Here is a 23,584-nt window from a genome sequence, read left to right as displayed (position 1 = left end):
CCCCAGTACTCTGAATAAGTCCATACTCATGACACTGACAGTAGCACCTGTATCTACGATTGCTTGCACATCAATATTGTTAATTTTGATCTCTCTTATCGCTTGTACTTTGTCTTTGTGCTCCTTTATGCACGTGGGTGGTTCAGTTATTAATTAATGTCCCATCTGTACACCGTCATTATACCTGACGATACAGATTTCCGATGTTTTATTCTGTGTCGGGCTGCTCTCACTCCGAACCTCAGCCGACGATGGAGAGCGTATCTTGGCTGAATCTAGTTTGTTGGATTATTACTGGTGGATGGGTGTGGCTGCTCTGTGTCGCTGACCTCCACTATGTGTAAATTGTGTTGCGTCGGCCGCCACGGTTGCGTAATTGGCGCATTTTGTGGTGGCGGTCGGTTATTATCATATATTTCACTGTTTTGCCGGTCTGGACTGGGCCTCTGGTTCTGTGGCGAAGTTCGGTTTGCATCGTTATAGGTATTGGTGTTCCACGACCCCCTGGCATTTTTCCATCTACTGTTGCTTGGTGGGCCTGTTTCATTTCGGTCATCGAACCTCCTTTTCCGGTCATTGTTCACCGGCGGACTATTGCCGTTCCGGTCTCTACCTCTATTCCCGTTTTGTACATAATCTTGTCTCCTATTGTTACCTCCGCCGTTTCCATTATTTGGTGGAGGCGTGTTATTTCGACCATTTCTGTAACAGTTTCCGTTACTTCTAGCCTGTTCAGAGGCTGCCTTAACATCCTCCTGAATCAGGTCAATTGAGTCCAGAACAGACAAGAAACGTTCCATGTCGTTCTCCGATACGTGTACAAGTTTTTCCTTTACGTGTATCGGCAAGTGTGATTTCAAAAGTCTGATCAAATCCCGGGATGAAATCTGCCCGTCCCAGTAACGGGTTTTATTAATGTATTTCTCAAAATATTTTCGCAAATTGCCTAATCGTAGAGAATACGGCTCTGGATTATATACCTCTTTCCGTAATCTCTCCTGAATACATGTTGACCAATATTTGGCCAAGAATGCCTTTTCAAATTGCTCATATGTGTCGCAACTGTCAGCTGCTTCGGTTGCCCATAATGCAGCATCTCCTTGTATGTAAGACATAACGAACTGTATTTTCTGTGTATGACTCCAAACGCTAGGCAAAATGTTTCTAAATCCCTTGATAAATACTACAGGGTGAACAGATTTCTTCTCCGTTGTAAAGATTTGAAACTTGGTTTTTAACCAGGCTTTCTTCAATTACTATTTTGGAGTGACATTTGTTTGTTTCGCTAATATTGGTTGCCCGTTCTGTCTCGCAGTCGCAATTTTTCACTGCTGTATTTATATGCCAATCATTGTTGGACCTGACTGGCGTGACACGCCTGTGCGTCGCCGTGCAACGAGCTGCTTTTCTAGCTCCGCAAGACGACGGTTGACATTCCGCTGCCACAGCGGAATGTCAGTGTGCACCGCCCTTTTTAGGTCCTGCACTTCCGCACAAGAGCCCAAGTCTTTGGCCTCAATTGCGGCGTGCACCTTCTCGTCTATTTTTTTGTAAATTCCTTTTCAATTTTGTTCGCCTGTTCGGACATTTTCTGCTCTATTGCTTGACTTGTGTCAATTTATAATTTTTCCATCCTGTTAGCCAGTACACTGATTTCACCCACGATACTGGCGTTAGTCACATGGATATTATCTACTCTTTCGCTCAGTTCTTGCACAGCTTTGGCTATGGTTTCATAGTTTTGTCTCAAACTAACAATCTCACTTTGCATAGCTTCCAAAGGTTGCATTAACTGCAAATCTCTCTCATGCTGGCATCGATCACGCTCTGCTTGTTCATGCATAAACGTAGCTTGGAAATTGAGCATGCGCTCGAACATAACCCTTAATGATTGCACTTCTGACACCTCACCACTCTCTGGACCGTGTCTAGTGCTTGTGGGTGGCACAGTATTTCTACTTTCAACTGAATCACTGGCTGGCAGTGGCAACATTTCTTGCCCTTCTGCCTCCAGATTCTCACATTGTACTTCCTGAACTACGCCACTAACACTACTTTGTGCCCCACTTTCTAACTCGGTATCACTACTTACTAACTGTTGTTCATTATCCATGTTGATATCCTTCTGACTACGCAATCTAACCATAGTAAACAAACGAAATAAAATCTGAACTAAATATCCTAACACTCAGGTTTCACTGACATAATCACACAAGAAATGGTCATTTGTTAAAACACACTTATTATATGCTACAGTGACTAACTACTAAAATGTCCTGTTATTTTAAAACAAAGCACTAACAACAAGCACACCACTAATGATCCGAGAACACTGCACTGAGGCTACTTTACTACCCACAGGACAACTACACTGTAGCTTTACCTTTTGGTGATCTATCTTGGGTGCAGCTGACCCCTGATATTGTGGTAGGTAATTAATTTTTCGAAATAATGAGCTCTCTTCTTCAGCTTGCCTCTGGGTATATAGTGTTCTCATGCAAAAAATCATACACAGGTATTACCACACAATATTGGTTAGGCAATACATACAGTACATGGAAAAATTATTAATTGTTCTCCAACAAAGTTCGACTACAATAATTCCCTAATTATCTCATGGGTATTTTGTGGCTACTGCTTATTCGAGCCCCGCGTTAGTGGGCGCCAATTCGATGAAATATTGGAAAAGAAAATATTTATTTAACAAATACTAACAAAGAGATAGAGGGGCTGGCCAGTACTTACCTCAGCTCAGTACAGCCGATAGATACGCAAAAAACAGAACCGAAAATTTACGTTCCTAGCTTTCGGAACAAATGTTCCTTCATCAGGAAGGCGAGAGGGGAAAGAAAGGGAAGAAGGGAAAGTAGATTCAGTTACTCTCAACCCAGGTTATGAAGCAACAGGGAAAGGAAAACAGGGAGGGTAGCAAGGATGGAGGCATGGTTGTCCATGGAGGACACTATATACCAAGAGGCAAGCTGAAGAAGAGAGCTCATTATATCAAAAAATTAGTTACCTACCACAATACCAGGGGGCAGCTGCACCCAAGATAGATCACCAAAAGGTAAAGCTAGCGGCTGTACTGAGCTGACGTAAGTACTAACCAGCCCCCCTCTCTCTCTTAGTTAGTATTTGTTTCACATCTTTATATGAGATTTTCCATTAATCATTTAAAATATTTATTTATATATTATGTAAAAAAAATGAAATGAATGGATTTGAAAATGGGGAGAAGAAACGTTGCTTTCAATAGTTTTGTTATATGCTCTTTCGGTACGAACTTTGTTGTAGAACCCCTTATTTACGTGTGGTAATAAAAATTCATTTAGACAGAATTAAGCACATTTAAAATTACGTGAACCTTAGCAACCCTCTCATGCTGATAAATTCATACTGATTAAGAACATTTAGTTGAAAATTATATAAATTAAATTTTTTACGTATTCGGCCTTGGCACACATTTTCTAAATGCAGTGGTTTTTTAAATATTTACTGAATTCTTTCCCGGTATTAGCTATGGAACACAAGACTGTCTCTGCTAGCATAAAATGGTTAAATGTTGCCAAGCCGACCTGAACGTTTAATTATCATTGACAAAACACACTTCACTATACGTTTAAGTTATTTGTTTTAGAAATGGAAAGAACCAACGGATTAACAACTTCAACGTTAATCATCTGCCTATGAATGCACAAATGTAAAACCAGTAATAAATTCCGTCAGCCTCAGGATCGCTGTAAAAGAAAAATATTTCGTAATTCACTGCTAATTTTATCTGCTCCCGATGTACGGGTTTGGTTAATTTTTTTTGCGGAACAATTTTTTAAATGTGCCGCCGCTGCAAATCGTTTGGTCGCGGCACAGCCCAGCAACACCAACGATAATCGCTAAAAATGCTGAAAATTCTTTAAAGAAATATTATAGATGACATGGGCAAGCTAATTTACATTAGTAATACACAATTTTGATAAATTATCATGTATTTAGACCACAACAATAATTAAACTTACATTACTTTGTAATTTCTCCTATAATGGCGGCTAAAGATATACAGACAAAAGAAGTCTACTCATTCATAAAATGCCACGTCGCAGGTTCCTCTCTCTCTCTCTCTCTCTCTCTCTCTCTCTCTCTCTCTCGAGGAAGACGTCAAAGAATGCACATTATGTATTCCTATTTGTACTCTTGCTGATTGTTAATGTCTCTTTGTAATCCTACATCATTATTTTCCTCTGTGACTATTTCACATTTTTTTTATCGCAGATATTAACATATTTCGTAATTACATTATGAGTTTAGAAATATTACAATCATAAATACATCGAGAATATTATTACAGAAAATATTACAATAATAACGAATGTCCTTTATACAAAATTAAATAATATTTTTTTGTTAAACAATTACAGTACATACGAATTGCTTCATAGTGGCGTACATAGTACAATTAAATGTCATTTCATTTTATTAATAGTGTGTGTGCTGCCAGGGAACGTTACAGTGCGATGCCGTGTTTGTTATATGACATTGTTGGCTCATTTGGGATATGACATTGTCGGCTCATTTGGGACTTTTCTTTTGTTTGCAGTTCATTTCGAGCAAACTTCTGAAAGAGGAAGAGTCGGAGTTGGAGTCAGACAGCGGCATTTCAGACGAGTGCGCAGCACAGGTAGAGTACTGTATGTTACAGGTTCTTTTCAAAAAAAAATGTTGTGCGCATAATTGAATACTAGTTAGTCACTTCATTATTTCAGTTCCCTGTTGTTGGGGGAGAGGGGCAGGGTGTTCTGGCATGTGTGTACTGGAGAATAATAGGAACAGCTGAGCACTGTGCAGAATTACTGCAAACTAAATAATGACTGTTAAAGAGGAACCATCTTCGTTGAGATTTATGTTATTTTGTCTGTCCTAAAGTTTTGTAAGAGTTTTGTTTTCGTGGGAATTTGTATGAGTGACACAACTGCAGCTTTCTTCTTCTTTCAATAATAATAATAACAATAATAAATTAACCTCGTGGAGTCCCGGGAAAAGGATAGGCCTCCGGTATGTTCTGCCAGTCGTAAAAGGCGACGGAAAGAACAAACCACTAATAGGGCTAACCCCCCTTTTATTGTAATTACTTGGTTCAGGACAGAATTGAAGAAGCCTCGGACAAGCGCCGTCATGGTCGGGGACGATGCTTGAACCCTATGCCCGCCCACAATGGTAACGACACTGCTAGCCAACTGGAAAATGATTTAAATCCAAATAGAGGTGTTTTGCAGGATATGCGTCCTGCAACCACCCTAGAAGGAAATCGAAGACAGAGGATGAGATGGTCAGATGAAGTTAATCGACACCTCATGTTCTGTTATTACCAAGCAACAAACCTAGGAACCAACACAACTGGACACAGATCACAAGTATACACAACATTTATTACCACATACCCGGAATTAAAATTTTTAACAGAACAACGACTAGCTGATCAGATCAGTGTAATAATAAAAAATAACAGGATACCCCAGTCAGAATTAGAAACATCAAACAACAAGGACAACAAATACTGGAACAAAATAATGTGCAATCAGAAGAAGAAGAAGAAGAAGAAGATACAGTAATGGACTCAAACATCCCAGAGTAAACAAACAAAGAACATGAAGCATCAATTAAACAATGAGAGGAAAACGAAATCTTAAGACAGCCACCAGAACAAGCATAAATAGAACATGAAGTGACACACATGTTAGATATAGAAGAAAAATTTCAGTTGACATATATAGAATACAAAGACACAAATACAGACATTAGACAATTCTTGCATAGACCACCAAATAACCCACAAGTCGAAACAACAATAACAACTATCAACACAATCATACACAACAAAATAAATGAAAACACAACTATAGATGAGTTACAACTACTGGTTCATGTAGGAGCACTCACTACACTAAATATACACACTAGGCAGAGATCAGAACCAACCAACACACAGAAGAAACCCACAAAACCAGCATGGCAACACAGGCTACAGATCAGAATAGAAAATCTGAGAAAAGACATCGGACAGCTAACACAATTTATAAGAAATGAAATATCAGACAAAAAACGAAAAAGGTTAGGTAAAATCTCACAACAAGAAGCAGTAGAGCAATTGGATGAAAAGAAGCAGAAATTACAAGCATTGGCCAAACGACTTAGAAGATACAAGAAAAGTGAAAATAGAAGGAAACAAAACCAAACATTCAACACAAACTAAAAGAGATTTTACCAAACAATAGATAACTCACACATTAAAATAGACAATCCACCAAACATAACAGACATGGAACACTTCTGGAGCAACATATGGTCAAACCCGGTACAACATAACAGGCATGCACGGTGGATACAAGCAGAAACAGACTCATACAAGATGATACCACAAATGCCTGAAGTGATAATTTTGCAACATGAAGTCACCCGAGCAATTAATTCTACGCACAATTGGAAAGCCCCTGGAAATGATAAAATAGCAAATTTCTAGCTAAAGAAGTTCACTTCAACGCATTCACATCCAACTAAATTAAGTTACATTGCAGACCCATACATATTCCCTGATGCACTTACACATGGAATAACTTATATGAAACCTAAAGATCAAGCAGACACAGCAAACCCAGCTAAATATCGCCCCATAACATGCCTACCAACAATCTACAAAATATTAACTTCAGTCATTACACAGAAATTAATGACACATACAACACAGAACAAAATTATAAATGAAGAACAAAAAGGCTGCTGCAAAGGAGCACGAGGATGTAAAGAGCAGCTAATAATAGATGCAGAGGTGACGTATCAAGCTAAAACTAAACAAAGGTCGCTACACTACGCATACATTGATTACCAAAAAAGCTTTTGATAGTGTACCCCACTCATGGTTACTACAGATATTGGAAATATACAAAGTAGATCCAAAATTGATACAGTTTCTAAACATAGTAATGAAAAACTGGAAAACCACACTTAATGTCCAAACAAATTCAGATAATATCACATCACAGCCAATACAGATTAAGTGTGGAATATACCAAGGAGACGCATTAAGTCCTTTCTGGTTCTGTATTGCTCTGAACCCACTATCCAACATTCTAAATAATACAAATTATGGATATAATATTACTGGAACATACCCACACAAAATCACACATTTGCTATACATGGATGATCTAAAACTACTGGCAGCAACCAACCAATCAACAACTCAACCAATTACTAAAGATAACAGAAGTATTCAGCAATGATATAAATATGACTTTTGGAACAGACAAATGTAAGAAAAATAGCATAGTCAAGGGAAAACACACTAAACAAGATGATTACATATTGAATAACCACAGTGACTCCATAGAAGCGATCGAACAAACAGATGCCTATAAATATCTAGGATACAGACAAAAAATAGGAATAGATAATACGAATATTAAAGAAGAACTAAAAGAAAAATATAGACAAAGACTAACAAAAATACTAAAAACAGAATTGACAGCAAGAAACAAGACAAAAGCTATAAATACTTATGCTATACCAATATTGACTACTCATTTGGAGTAGTGAAATGGAGTAACACAAACCTAGAAGCATTCAATACACTTACACAATCACAATGCCACAAATATAGAATACATCACATACATTCAGCAACAGAAAGATTCACATTAAGCAGAAAGGAAGGAGGAAGGGGATTCATCGACATAAAAAACCTACATTACGGACAGGTAGACAATTTAAGAAAATTCTTTTTAGAACGAGCAGAAACTAGCTAAATACACAAAGCAATCACTCATATAAATACATTGGCTACACCACTGCAATTTCATAACCACTTCTACAACCCTTTAGATCACATAACATCAACAGATACGAAGAAAGTAAATTGGAAGGGGAAGGCACTACATGGCAAGCACCCGTATCATCTAACACAGCCACACATCGATCAAGACGCATCCAACACATGGCTAAGAAAAGGCAATATATACAGTGAGACGGAAGGATTCATGATTGCAATACAGGATCAAACAATAAACACCAGATACTACAGCAAGCATATTATTAAAGATCCCAATACCACAACAGATAAATGCAGACTTTGCAAACAACAAATAGAAACAGTAGATCACATTACAAGCGGATGTACAATACTAGCAAATACAGAATACCCCAGAAGACATGACAATGTAGCAAAAATAATACATCAACAACTTGCCATACAACATAAACTAATAAAACAACACATTCCCACATATAAGTATGCACCACAAAACGTACTGGAGAGTGATGAATACAAATTATACTGGAACAGAACCATTATAATAGATAAAACAACACAACACAACATAACAAACATGACATCATACTCACCAATTAAAAAGAAGAAATTAACACAACTAATCGAAATATCCATACCCAATACAACAAATATACAAAAGAAAACAGGAGAAAAACTTGCCCTTAACTGGGCAGGTAGGTTAGAAAATTTAAAAATGGAAATGGATAGGTTGACATTAGATGTAGTGGGAATTAGTGAAGTTCGGTGGCAGGAGGAACAAGACTTTTGGTCTGGTGAATACAGGGTTGTAAATACAAAATCAAATAGGGGTAATGCAGGAGTAGGTTGAATAATGAATAAAAAAATAGGAGTGCGGGTAAGCTACTGTAAACAGCATAGGGAACGCATTATTGTGGTCAAGATAGACACGAAGCCCATGCCTACTACAGTAGCACAAGTTTATATGCCAACTAGCTCTGCAGATGATGAAGAAATAGATGAAATGTATGATGAGATAAAAGAAATTATTCAGGTAGTGAAGGGAGATGAAAATTTAATAGTCATGTGTGACTGGAATTCAAGAGTAGGAAAAGGGAGAGAAGGAAACATAGTGGGTGAATATGGATTGGGGGGAAGAAATGAAAGAGGAAGCCGGCTTGTAGAATTTTGCACAGAGCATAACTTAATCATAGCTAACACTTGGTTCGAGAATCATAAAAGAAGGTTGTATACATGGAAGAATCCTGGAGATACTAGAAGGTATCAGATAGATTATATAATGGTAAGACAGAGATTAAATTATAAGACATTTCCAGGGGCAGATGTGGACTCTGACCAGAACCTATTGGTTATGAACTGTAGATTAAAACTGAAGAAACTGCAAAAATATGGGAATTTAAGGAGATGGGACCTGGATAAACTGACTAAACCAGAGGTTGTAGAGTGTTTCAGGGAGAGCATAAGGGAACAATTGACAGGAATGGGGGAAAGAAATACAGTAGAAGAAGAATGGGTAGCTCTGAGGGATGAAGTAGTGAAGGCAGCAGACGATCAAGTAGGTAAAAGGACGAGGGCTAGTAGAAATGCGTAGGTAACAGAAGAAATATTGAATTTAATTGATGAAAGGAGAAAATATAAAAATGCAGTAAATGAAGGAGGCAAAAAGGAATACAAACGTCTCAAAAATGAGATTGACAGGAAGTGCAAAATGACTAAGCAGGGTTGGCTAGAGGACAAATGTAACGATGTAGAGGCTTATCTCACTAGGGGTAAGATAGATACTGTATACAGGAAAATTAATGAGACCTTCAAGGAAAAGAGAACCACTTGTATGAATATCAAGAGCTCAGATGGAAACCCAGTTCCAAGCAAAGAAGGGAAAGCAGAAAGGTGGTAGGAGTATATAGAGGGTCTATACGAGGGCGATGTACTTGAGGACAATATTATGGAAATGGAAGAGGAGGTAGAAGGAGATGAAATGGGAGATACGATACTGCGTGAAGAGTTTGACAGAGCACTGAAAGACCTGAGTCGAAACAAGGCCCCGGGAGTAGATAAAATTCCATTGGAACTACTGGCGGCCTTGGGAGAGCCAGTCCTGACAAAACTCTACCATTTGGTGAGCAAGATGTAAGAGACAGGCGAAATACCCTCAGACTTCAAGAAGAATATAATAATTGCAATCCCAAAGAAAGCAGGTGTTGACAGATGTGAAAACTACCGAACTATCAGTTTAATAAGTCACAGCTGCAAAATACTAACGCGAATTCTTAACAGAGGAATGGCAAAACTGGTAGAAGCCGACCTCGGCGATGATCAGTTTGGATTCCGCAGTAATGTTGGAACTTGTGAGGCAATACTGACCCTACGACTTATCTTAGAAAATAGATTAAGGAAAGGCAAGGCTACATTTCTAGCATTTGTGCACTTAGAGAAATCTTTTGACAATGTTGACTGGAATCCTCTCTTTCAAATTCTAAAGGTGGCAGGGGTAAAATACAGGGAGCGAAAGTCTATTTAGAATTTGTACAGAAACCAGATGGCAGTTATGAGAGTCGAGGGACATGAAAGGGAAGCAGCAGTTGGGAAGGAAGTGAGACAGGGTTGTAGCCTGTCCCCGATGTTATTCAATCTTTATATTGAGCAAGCAGTAAAGGAAACAGAAGAAAAGTTCGGAGGAGGTATTAAAATCCAAGGAGAAGAAATAAAAACTTTGAGGTTCGCCGATGACATTGTAATTCTGTCAGAGACAGCAAAGGACTTGGAAGAGCAGCTGAACAGAATGGACAGTGTCTTGAAAGGAGGATATAAGATGAACAACAACAAAAGCAAAATGAGTATAACAGAATGTAGTCAAATTAAGATGGGTGATGCTGAGGGAATTAAATTATGAAAGGAGACACTTAAAGTAGTAAAGGTGTTTTGCTATTTTGGGAGCAAAATAACTGATGATGGTCAAAGTAGAGGGGATATAAAATGTAGACTGGGAATGGCAAGGAAAGCGTTTTTGAAGAAGAGAAATTTAACATTGAGTGTAGATTTAAGTGTCGGGAAGTTTTTTCTGAAAATATTTGTATGGTGTGTAGCCATGTATGGAAATGAAACATGGACGATAAATAGTTTGGACAAGAAGAGAATAGAAGCTTTTGAAATGTGGTGCTACAGAAGAATGCTGAAGGTTAGATAGGTAGATCACATAACTAATGAGGAGATATTGAATAGAATTGGGGAGAAGAGGAGTTTGTGGCACAACTTGACAAGAAGGGACCAGTTGGTAGGACATGTTCTGAGGCATCAAGGGATCACAAATTTAGCATTGGAGGGCTGCATGGAGGGTAAAAATCGTAGAGGGAGACCAAGAGATGAATACACTAAGCAAATTCAGAAGGATGTAGGTTGCAGTAAGTACTGGGAGATGAAGAAGCTTGCACAGGATAGAGTAGCATGGAGAGCTGCATCAAACCAGTCTCAGGACTGAAGATGACAACAACAACAACAACAACAACAACAACAACAACAACAACAACATTTTCTTATTTGTGTAATTCCTAGTATTGTCGGTCTCTTTTTCCACAGATACACAAGTATTTGTTTTGTTAGCCTTCTCTCAGTCATTTGGCCCAAAGAAGAGTCGGAGAACATCAGGGCATTTCAAATGCAATAGGAAATTGTCAGGGAAAATCTCATTTCAGCAACAAAATGCTCGTTTTACAGAGACACCTCGGGCCATCACTGGCTGCCAAGTGACACCCACCCCTTCCTTGCAGCACTTGCCCTCCCGGGCACACCCCCGGCTCGCAGTTGGCACTGTCACCACCGTTCGCCATTAGACGAGCTGTTGCTGACGAGAGCGGCAGGGTGACATGAGGAGTGGTTTGTTCAGATCTGGGAGCACCTGTGGACCAGTCACTGTCATCTCGGTTCGTTAACGTGTCATCAGTGTCTCGTGACTGCGGGTGCAAATCGCCCGCCCCACACGTACGTACTTCTACAATGGGCCTGTTCCGCGGGTATCTCTGATGGGTCGTGTCGGTTAACACGGGAGCCGTGGTTTATAGCTGATGTACGTCCCCCACACGTCTGATCTAGTCTCTCTGATCTGTCTGGAGGCAGAGTCCGATTGCTTGTGGCATAAATTGGCAGATTTTCAATATTTTTCCACCGTCCCCTTAACTGCGATGCATGTTCGTCGGTCTGAAGACCGTGAACGACAGATTTAGAGAGCTGTGACGGTCTCTCACCACAAATATGTTGCACAGTGTGGCATGTAATAAACATTTTATGTACTGTAGTATGTTTTGCAATCTGAAAGTAATTAATATATTCAAAAGAAAGTATGGACAATGCTTGCAAGAAAATTGTAGCAGTTGCTGTTGGTACTTGTATATTTCTCTAAAGAAAAATTGAGCAATACCTGTAAAATAATGTACATAACATAGTGGATAACAGCCCACAATAAAGAACGTAATGCAAGCAACAGTTTATTGATGTCCACAATAGTGTCGATTTAGACAGTACCGTCCCCCGCTCATTTTATGCTTCATTCGAGAAGCCTATATCCTTCTGAGCTTATTCTGAAATTATTGAAGGTACTTTAAATCTGTCTTTGCCACTACAACAACATGCTTATTTTTGTTATCAAATGTGCGTTATTGTATTGAAATAAAATGTCATCAAGGGTCTGTAATGAAATATATTTACAATCTGGCTTGCTTTTTACATCTGAAACAGTTAATTAAAAAAGGTGTTGATGTTACTTATGATATGTTACATCCAAGTTTGTTACATTAGGAAATGCCTTCTGCTTGCATGTTTTTTAGGTATTCCCTTGTTTGATACTGTTGTTTCTTGTACCGTTGTTGCGAAGGCAGATTTAAAATACCTTCAGTTGTTATAAAGCAGCTGCTGCTAATATAGTCGCACAAAGAAAGAATGTTTTTCTGAAAGTTCATTTCAAATTTTGCAGCTTAGTTTTTTTATAATACTTTGGTCCATAATTGGACAACTGTCCAGAAATCTTTCAACCATTTCTTTGTATGCCCTATTTTTTACGCTTTTGTTTGCGTAATGTTCATGTGTCAATTTTCACAATCAATGTGTTTCACAGTAGGGTTGTATAAGTTTCTCAATGTGGTCATTGGTCCAGTGGTTTCATTATACTTCTAGCAACTAAAACTTCTTACTTGAAAGCCTGTCACTCATCAATGGTGAATTTCAAGTAACACCCACATTTCTCTTATTGCTTTGTTAAAATTTGCATCTTTTCGCAAAAAAAGCAGTTTTCACATTATTCTGAGAAGGAAAGTTGCTACTCACCATGTAGAGGAGATGCTGAGTCGCAGATAAGCACAACAAAAAGATTTTGACAATTAAAGCTTTTGGCCTTTGTCAACAAAACACACACACACACACACACACACACACACACACACACACACACACAAACACAAACGAATGCAGTCTCAGTGGTTTCAGTTGCATGGAACTGCACTGCAGTCGTGTGTGTGTGTGTGTGTGTGTGTGTGTGTGTGTGTGTGTGTGTGTGTGTGTGTGTGTGTGTTTTGTTGACAAAGGCCATTGGCCGAAAGCTTTAAGTGTGAAAATCTTTTTGTTGTGCGTATCTGCGACTTAGCATCTCCACTATATGGTGAGTAGCAACTTTCCTTCTCAGAATATTGTTACGTTCCAATGTGGATTATCCATTGTTTGAGTTTTCACTATGTCACCTCACTAATGTCGTAGTGCTGTTGCAGCTGCAGCAGAATACTGAAACAGGAGGAGGAGGAACCGTGTACAATTAGAGTGAAATGCTTATGAAAAATGACATTTTCGTTATAAAAGTAAATGTGTGATTTCTTCAAATGTTTTGCTGCAAAGCCACACTAATTCTCATTTCACCAGCTTTCAAATGCTCTTAACAAAATTACAGCATCCCATTCAAAAGTCTACAGTTATTCATTTACCGCAGTATGAGTAGATCTTGTTTTGATATCTCAAACAGTTTATATGACGTGAGAGATGGTGTCAGGATGGTGATTCTTCTGTAATACCGGGAAAACCTGGAATTGTAAGGGAATTGAAAAAAGCAGGAATTTCAGGTGATCTCATGGAATTATGTGTTTTTAAATTTCGCATTGGTATTTTGTTTCACTGAATTTTATAAAACATTAATTTTTAAAGTGTTTGATATTTCACAGTGTGTTAAAGAGATGAATATTATTCCATACAAGGTACCGATGTTGAGGAACTGCAGTCAAATTACTGCTTTGGGCTAATATATCTTACCTGAGAGGAAACAAAAATTGGCACTATGAAATGCTCGAGCCAATCTCCCCAAACCCCTCACTCCCCCCCCCCCCCGCTCCCCCCCCCCCCCCCCCCCCCCCCCGCCCTTCCCCCACACGGTGCAGCAACAGCCACCTCCCACCCCACCCCAATCCCCACCTACACCTTGTGGTGGGGTGGGTTTGTCTCTCCTTTAAACAATCAGTCCACCTACCTGGATAGGTTTCAGTTTGTCTGCCCCCTTCACTCTGTTATGCTAGGTACTGGTTTAGCCAACAAAAGCAGTGTTGACAAAAATTCAACTAAATATCTAATACACAAAGGCTGCATAACTCCACTACACGGGCAGTAGCTGAAAGTTAGTTAAATTATTGAGCGTCCAATATTCTTGCATGACTTGTTTACGAAAATGTGTAAAATTTCTTTTAAGTTGGTTTATTGCCTTTAAACCACGCAAAATGGCTATCAAGATCGTGTTTAATTATGCAAAGTTACTGACTTCTCTGTTAAAATTTCACACCCAAAAGCAGCCGGAAGATACTTAGTCTAACCTGATATTTTGAACATCCTAAACAATCACTGACCCATGACTGCTTATGAGTAACACATTCAGTTGTTCAGTAGACTTCTTATAAAGAAATGTTCGCCATAATGACTCGTAATCTGCATGAAAGATACAACACGTAGTTTATGTACGACATGAAATGATGACACGTGAATATCTCCTAAAATAAAACACTCACAAAGCTCTAACTTTCACAAAATACTCAGCATTGTAGTCGCTTTTTGTCAACATTACGAGAACCAAACAAACACGTGAATTTCTTCGTGTGCTACCAAGCTACTGTATAGACTCGTAGAGCCGAAGCATGAAGCCCTACTCTATCGCATGGGAAATGCTGTATTCCTATTGTCTAGTGTGTGTGCCAGTCAGATCATATTGAGCACTTCTATACTCACAGTATTTCTAATGTCAGCGAATCAGATTACCACAAGTAATTTGACTAGAACTCCCATAGGTCCAAAACTAAATAAAATTTAATGAAAACAAAGTAAATTTCCTTTCCACAAAATAAATTACTAATAAATTTAACACTCAATGCCCCTTCTGGATACCTTTTACAAAATCGAGCTCTCACAGACATTCATCATAAATTACCCTATTGCACAACAAATTCTCACGCATACATTACATAGTTTTGATATAATATCACACAAACCATGGACCTTGCCATTGGTGGGGAGGCTTGCGTGCCTCAGCGATACAGATAGCCATACTGTAGGTCCAACCACAATGGAGGGGTATCTGTTGAGAGGCCAGACAAGTATGTGGTTCCTGAAGAGGGGCAGCTGCCTTTTCGGTAGTTGCAGGGGGCAACAGTCTGGATGATTGACTGATCTGGCCTTGTAACACTAACCATAATGGCCTTGCTGTACTGGTACTGTGAACGACTGAAACTAAGGGGAAACTACAACCATAATTTTTCCCGAGGGCATGCAGCTTTACTGTATGGTTAAATGATGATGGCGTCCTTGTGGGTAAAATATTCCGGAGCTAAAATAGTCCCCCATTCAGATCTTCGGGCAGGGACTGCTCAGGAGGACATTATTATCAGGAGAAAGAAAACTGGCGTCCTACAGGGCGGAGTGTGGAATGTCATATCCCTTAATCGGGCAGGTAGGTTAGAAAATTGAAAAAGGGAAATTGATAGGTTAAAGTTAGATACAGTGGGAATTAGTGAAGTCTGGTGGTAGGATGAACAAGACTTCTGGTCAGGTGAATACAGAGTTATAAATACAAAGTCAAATAGGGGTAATGCAGGAGTAGGTTTAATAAGGCAAAAAGGAATACAAATGTCTCAAAAATGAGATTGACCGGAAGTGCAAAATGGCTAAGCAAGTTTGGCTAGAGGACAAATGTAAGGATATAGAAGCATGTTTCACTAGGGGTAAGATAAGATACTGCTCACAGAAAAATTAAAGAGACCTAGAGACCTTTGGAGAAAAAAGAACCACTTGCGTGAATATCAAAAGCTCAGATGGAAATCCAGTTCTAAGTAAAGAAGGGAAAGCAGAAAGGTGGAAAGAGTATATAGGTCTATACAAGGGTGATGTTCTTGAGGACAATATTATGGAAATGGAAGAGGAGGTAGAAGAAGATGAAATGGGGTTTATGATACTGCGTGAAGAGTTTGACAGAGCACTGAAAGACGTAAGTCAAAAAAGGCCCCGGGAGTAGACAACATTCCATTAGAACTACTGATAGCCTTGGGAGAGCCAGCCCTGACAAAACTCTGCCATCTGGTGAGCAAGATGTATGAGACAGGCAAAATACCCTCAGACTTCAAGAAGAATATAATAATTCCAATCCCAAAGAAAGCAGGTGCTGACAGATGTGATAATTACCGAACTATCAGTTTAATAAGCCACGGCTGCAAAATACTGACACGAATTCTTTACAGACGAATGGAAATACTGGTAGAAGCCGACCTCGCAGAATATCAGTTTGGATTCCGTAGAAATGTTGGAACATGTGAGGCAATACTGACCCTACGAATTACCTTAGAGAATAGATTAAGGAAAGGCAAGGCTACGTTTCTAGCATTTGTAGACTTACAGAAAGCCTTTGACAATGTTGATTGGAATACTCTCTTTCATATTCTGAAGGTGGCAGGGGTAAAATACAGGGAGCGAAAGGCTATTTACGATTTGTACAGAAACCAGACGCCAGTTATAAGAGTCGAGGGGCATGAAAGGGAAGCAGCAGTTGGGAAGGGAGTGAGACAGGTTTGTAACCTATCCCCGATGTTATTAAGTCTGTATATTGAGCAAGCAGTAAAGAAAACAAAAGAAAAATTTGGAGTAGGTATTAAAATCCATGGAGAAGAAATAAAAACTCTGAGATTCACCGATGACATTGTAATTCTGTCAGAGACAGCAAAGGACTTGGAAGAGCAGCTGAACGGAATGGACAGTGTCTTGAAACGAGGATATAAGATGAACATCAACAACAGCACAATGAGAATAATGGAATGTAGTCGAATTAAATCGGGTGAGGCTGTGGGAATTAGATTAGGAAATTAGACGCTAAAAGTAGTAAATGAGTTTTGCTATTTGGGCAGCAAAATATCTGATGATGGTCGAAGTAGAGAGGATACAAAATGTAGACTGGCAATGGCAAGGAAAGCGTTTCTGAAGAAGAGAAATTTGTTAACATCGAGTATAGATTTGTCAGGAAGTTGTTTCTGAAAGTATTTGTATGTGGTGTAGCCATGTATGGAAGTGAAACATGGATGATACATAGTTTAGACAAGAAGAGAATAGATGCTTTCGAAATGTTGTACTACAGAAGAATGCTGAAGATCAATATTTACTCGAATCTAAGCCGCACTCGAATCTAAGCCGCACCTGAAAAATGAGACTCGAAATCAAGGAAAAAAAATTTCCCGAATCTAAGCCGCACCTGAAATTTGAGACTCGAAATTCAAGGGGAGAGAAAAGTTTTAGGCCGCACCTCCAAATCGAAGCAAAGTTGATCTATTGTAATATGAGAAACAATTTAGGTGGAATAAATGACGATACCGCTACAGTAGTTTGGTTCGAGTCGTAAGCTTAGCAGTTAAGTTTTACCAGGTAGCCATTGCTATGCGTCAGGCGTGCTTCGTCTGGTTTGAATCGGCTGCTTATTTTTCTTTGCTCTGATAAGTGCCGTTCTCTTTGTTATGGGTGTTTACATCACTCAAGGCGGAAATGCATTATTGTACTGTGTCATGCATTGTTTGTCGCATTCCGATAATAAGTGTTTACGACCTGTCGCCGCTCGCGGCATGGCTTGCTTTTGTGCGCGCTACCGCCGCTTACAATAAAAAAAAAAAGAGAGGAATTGTCTCACTAGCGAAACAATGGCAAGAGACTGCTATTTGTTGTTACTTACATTGCTGCTTTCTTTGATAATGATCAACAAGAACCAAATAATAGACTGCGTATGATAGATGTTCTGAACGAGAGTTTAGCTAAAACTTTTCTCAGTTTGAAAGTCCTTGCAGATGCCTCTTTTGTACTATACATTCTGCACAGAAATTAGAGTCATCTTACGAGGGCAGTTCAATAAGTAATGCAACACATTTTTTTCTGAAACAGGGGTTGTTTTCTTTTAGCTACACAACACTATTTTTCAACGTAATCTCCATTCAATGCTACGGCCTTACACCACCTTGAAATGAGGGCCTGTATGCCTGCACGGTACCATTCCACTGGTCGATGTCGGAGCCAACGTCGTACTGCATCAATAACTTCATCATCCGCGTAGTGCCTCCCAAGGATTGCGTCCTTCATTGGGCCAAACATATGGAAATCCGACGGTGCGAGATCGGGGCTGTAGGGTGCATGAGGAAGAACAGTCCACTGAAGTTTTGTGAGCTCCTCTCGGGTGCGAAGACTTGTGTGAGGTCTTGTGTTGTCATGATGAAGGAGAAGTTCGTTCAGATTTTTGTGCCTACGAACACGCTGAAGTCGTTTCTTCAATTTCTGAAGAGTAGCACAATACACTTCAGAGTTGATCGTTTGACCATGGGGAAGGACATCGAACAGAATAACCCCTTCAGCGTCCCAGAAGACTGTAACCATGATTTTACCGGCTGAGGGTATGGCTTTAAACTTTTTCTTGGTAGGGGAGTGGGTGTGGCACCACTCCATTGATTGCCATTTTGTTTCAGGTTCGAAGTGATGAACCCATGTTTCATCGCCTGTAACAATCTTCGACAAGAAATTGTCACCCTCAGCCACATGACGAGCAAGCAATTCCGCACAGATGGTTCTCCTTTGTTCTTTATGGTGTTCGGTTAGACAACGAGGGACCCAGCGGGAACAAACCTTTGAATATCCCAACTGGTGAACAATTGTGACAGCACTACCAACAGAGATGTCAAGTTGAGCACTGAGTTGTTTGATGGTGATCCGTCGATCATCTCGAACGAGTGTGTTCGCACGCTTCGCCATTGCAGGAGTCACAGCTGTGCACGGCCGGCCCGAACGCGGGAGATCAGACAGTCTTGCTTGACCTTGCGGCGATGATGACACACGCTTTGCCCAACGACTCACCGTGCTTTTGTCCACTGCCAGATCACCGTAGACATTCTGCAAGCGCCTATGAATATCTGAGATGCCCTGGTTTTCCGCCAAAAGAAACTCGATCACTGCCCTTTGTTTGCAACGCACATCCGTTACAGACGCCATTTTAACAGCTCCGTACAGCGCTGCCACCTGTCGGAAGTCAATGAAACTAGACGAGACGAAACGGGAATGTTTGAAAATATTCCACAAGAAATTTCCGGTTTTTTCAACCAAAATTGGCCGAGAAAAAAAATGTTTTGCATTACTCATTGAACTGCCCTCGTAGATTTAAAAATCTAGTCAATTGCCGTGCTTCATTTCTGATTGTATCACTATTAGGCATAAGAGTAATACGAAGATAAACATGACGTGGCACGTATATTCTTCCGCATTTGCTGCTGTCTCACATTAGTTTCGTAGGTTATTAGACAGGCAGGATTTAAATGAGATAGCAGCAAACACGAAAGAATACATGGCAAAATGTTTATACTAGTATTATTCTTATGTTGAAGACAATACTGCATGTGATTCGCAATTCACAAAAGTTCCTATTAGCAACCATCTCTTCTCACAGGTAGGAAAAAATTAAAATCGTAGAGTTAGCCATATTGACAAACAACCCAAATAGTCTTGCCAGTCGGATTTTCGTAGTACATTGAAATGCTGCTACATTCGAAGATGAACAACACCGAATTTGTGTTTACTTTGTTGGATAATGTATGAAAATACAGTGGTCGAAAGTCGGGGCGGAGAAAAAAAGCTAGTCTTACACCTCTTTTTTTTTTTATGACGCAGAGGTTTTGGCGCCAATATTTATCTTTGTGCCTTCAAAGCATGCCTGTGTAGCGCTACGTATATTCGATGGCAGAAGTTAGTTGTGGCGGCACCTAAACCAACATTTTTCAGAACTTCTGCTTACTTTGCACTCGATTCTAAGCCGCAGCCGGTTTTTTGGATTACAAGAACCGGAAAAAAGTGCGGCTTAGATTCGAGTAAATACGGTAGATGGGTAGGTCACATAACTAATGAGGAGGTATTGAACACAATTGGGGAGAAGAGAAATTTGTGGCACAACTTGACTAGAAGAAGGGATCGGTTGGTAGGGGATGTTCTGAGGCATCGAGCGATCACCAATTCAGTATTGGAGGGTAAAAATCATAGAGAGAGACCAAGAGATGAATACACTAAACAGATTCAGAAGGATGTAGGTTGCAGTAGATACTGGGAGATGAAGCAGCTTGCACAGGATAGAGTAGCATGGAGAGCTGCAACAAACCAGTCTCTGGACTGAAGACCACAACAACAACATCATAACATTCTCACTTTACATATGTCCCGCATTCACTCTCTCTGTCCCTCAAAGACTCTCACACAACCAAAACACGATTAAATAATAATTTTCCTAATGTCAGTAATTTGTGGCAATGAAACTAAAAAAAATTCCAGAAAATTTGGTTATATGTACCTATCATCTGCGTTTTAGTTTCAGTAAATACTATAGATGAATATATTACAGTCTCTAATTCAGTTTTACATTTCCAGCACTGTTGTTAAGTATTTTAGGTAAAAATTTATATCTCCGAAAGTATTAATGTCATTTTTATGAAATTTTAAAAGTATGGTTGTGTTGTTCATACAATTTGGTATTCTAAATATGGAAAAGATTGATTAATATTTAATAGTACTTCTTCAGATTTGTTGGGAGTATGTGTAATGTATTTCACACAGCGTTAGGTAAGTATACGGCTTGCTCGGCCCAGTTGCCAGTGTCAGCTGTGCCAGTGTGAGAACCAAAAATCTGCTCGTCTCCCACCTCAGCAGCAAGCTATGCTCGCAATGCTTGATGACAATTTGTAATAATTAGCTACATTACATACCCCCTATGAGCTGAAAATTACCGTCTAGTACATTTGGGGTCATATAACGGCAAAATTATTACTGTGACATAATTTGTATCAGACAAACCAAAACTAATTACCTACAGATTGTTCATAAAAACACGGGAGAACTGCCGGATATCAGTAACTTCCTGCCACGATATTTCGGCGCAGTCTTCTGGCCATCTTCAGGTGAATGCCACTGTAGTAGTACTGGCGAGTACGCACTGAGCTCCGCTATTTAAAACCTTCTGAGGTGACATTGCGCATGCGCTGCTCAGTGTGCGCGTTCATAACGGCTCCGTGCGCTGCACCTGATGCCCTCCACTCTAAAAGCCTGGCGTATTGGTGTCAGGTCAACTTCCATCTTCATGCAGATAACTACGTCGACTACAATGTTTCTGTATAACAGGATTACAAGCAGAGTTCAGCTGATAACCGTTATCTCGATTGATGGGAGTCTCATTGTCAGACAGTCTTATTTCCACAGATTCATTGATAATCACCTCTAAGGTCTGTGTGTCTTACAATAATCTATCCTGTAGGCATTGATTCACATGAGGCTTGTCCACTATTCTAAAAGGACCCCCTTACTGCTCTGTGAATTTCTTGGTTTCTAGACAGCTTTTCTGACCTTTCCTTAGTTTTAACAAGTACCAACTGAAAATTTGTGGGAGGGGCCCTAGCATCATGTCTTCTCTTTCTTTCCAAGGCCTTCTTCCTAATATTTGTCCTTGCTATTTTCTTTTTCTCCTCCATAACCACTTCCCACTTCTGTTAGTTTAGGGGATTCCACTAGCCTTAACAATAAATTATTGGGTCTAATCCCACACATCGTCGTAACTGCCGTCTGCTTCACATCTGCTGTGCAGCAAGCTATATAAATTTAAGTATTAACTGTGTTTTTCTTACTTGTCACTTCTTTTTCCGTGTGTTTTTGTTTTTAGGAAGCTTTAATTTTCGAGTACTAGTAATAGTGTTCCATAGATTTCGTGTTTGTTTTGAATACGGTCCAGAGACAGTTAGTATTTATTTTCATTGTTTCCAACAAGAAGTGTCTAGTAACCATAGTTTAGTCAGCTATCAGCCGCCTTCGGTGAATTAGCAGCCTAGTTAAAAGTTTATTACTTAACTCTCTACAGTAAATTGTTGATTTCTTAGGATGGATATAATGTGTGACTGCTGTGTACGGACGCAGGAGGAACTGGCCACAGTTTGCGAACAGCTGAACGTGCTGATGGCTGCGTTCAGCCGTCTTCAGGCTGCTGTCTCAGAGTCTAGCGGTAATGGGGAGTCTGGTGTGTCCCATGGTACACCCCAGGTGTTACATGCTTCACCCATGGTCTCTGCTGTCGAGACATCTTCGCGGATACCAGATGTGGTTGGGCCACCCTCTCCCCAGGAGGGTGGCGGGTTCAACAGCATTCATATCACATGAGGTGGAGGGTCAATTTTGGAGGCTGGTGATGTGGCATTGCCTACTCTGCCTGTGAGTGGACATGGGTAGGCTCCTTCAGCAAGGTCTGAGCAGGCACACGGGGGGGAGGGGTTTATTAGTGATTGGGAGCTCCAATGTTAGGTAGGTGATGAAGCCCCTTTGGGAAATAACGGAAAGGTCAGGGAAGAAGGCCAGTGTTCACTCTGTCTGCTTGCTGGGGGTCACATCCGAGATGTGGAGGAGGCCCTGCCAGTGGCAATGGAGAGCACTGGGTGCACCCGACTGCAAATTGTTGCTCATGTTAGCACCAATGACTCCTGCCGTCTGGGTTCAGAGGCCATCCTCAGTTCATACAGGTGGTTGGTGAAGGTGGAAAGCCTCGCTCGCAGGGTGGATCTGAGCTAACTATTTGTAGTATCGTTCCCAGAACCGATCTCGATCCTCTGGTGTGGAGCCGAGTGGAAGGCTCAGACAATTCTGCAAAGATCTGGGGTGCAAATTTCTCGACCTCTGCTATCGGATGGAGAAATGTAGGGTCCCCCTGAATAGGTCAGGCGTGCACTACACGCAGGAAGCGGCTACAAGGGTAGTGGAGTATGTGTGGAGTGCACATGTGGGTTTTTTAGGTTAGAGAATTCCCTCCCTAGGCCCGACAAGACGTCTCCTGAGACGCGACAAGGTAGCAGTAGGCAAAACGCCACAGGGAATGAGAATACTAATGTGGTAATAGTAAACTGCAGGAGCGTCTATAGAAAGGTCCCACAACCACTCTCATTAATAAACGGTCACAATGCCCACATAGTACTAGGGCCGGAAAGTTGGCTGAAATCAGATCTCAACAGTAATGAATTTCTAAACTCAGATTGGAATGTATACCACAGAGACAGGACAGGCTGGACAGTGAAGGAGGAGGCGTCTTTATAGCAATAAAAAGTGCAACAGTATCGAAGGAAATTGACGGAGATCCAAAATGTGAAATAATTTGGGTGAAGGTCACAATTAAAGCAGGCTCAAACATGGTAACTGGATGTTTCTATAGGCCCCGTGGATTAGCAGCTGTTGTGGCAGAACACCTGA

The 23,584-nt window shown here is 40.2% G+C and overlaps 1 protein-coding gene across 1 annotated transcript in view; it reads left to right on the top strand.

Moving 5' to 3' along the window:
* The window catches only part of LOC124616658 (hypermethylated in cancer 1 protein-like), a 410,590-nt gene that overhangs the window by 202,516 nt on the left and 184,490 nt on the right, over positions 1-23,584 (top strand). The window contains exon 6 of the mRNA XM_047144986.1: positions 4,592-4,672. Within this exon, the coding sequence (XP_047000942.1) occupies positions 4,592-4,672 (81 nt within the window). The remainder of the gene's footprint in view (positions 1-4,591; positions 4,673-23,584) is intronic.

The sequence above is a fragment of the Schistocerca americana genome, chromosome 5 (genome assembly GCF_021461395.2).
Source record: "Schistocerca americana isolate TAMUIC-IGC-003095 chromosome 5, iqSchAmer2.1, whole genome shotgun sequence".
Lineage (NCBI taxonomy): Eukaryota > Metazoa > Arthropoda > Insecta > Orthoptera > Acrididae > Schistocerca > Schistocerca americana.
The sequence above is the reverse complement of the archived record's forward strand: the minus strand, read 5'-3'. Positions and strand labels throughout refer to the sequence as shown.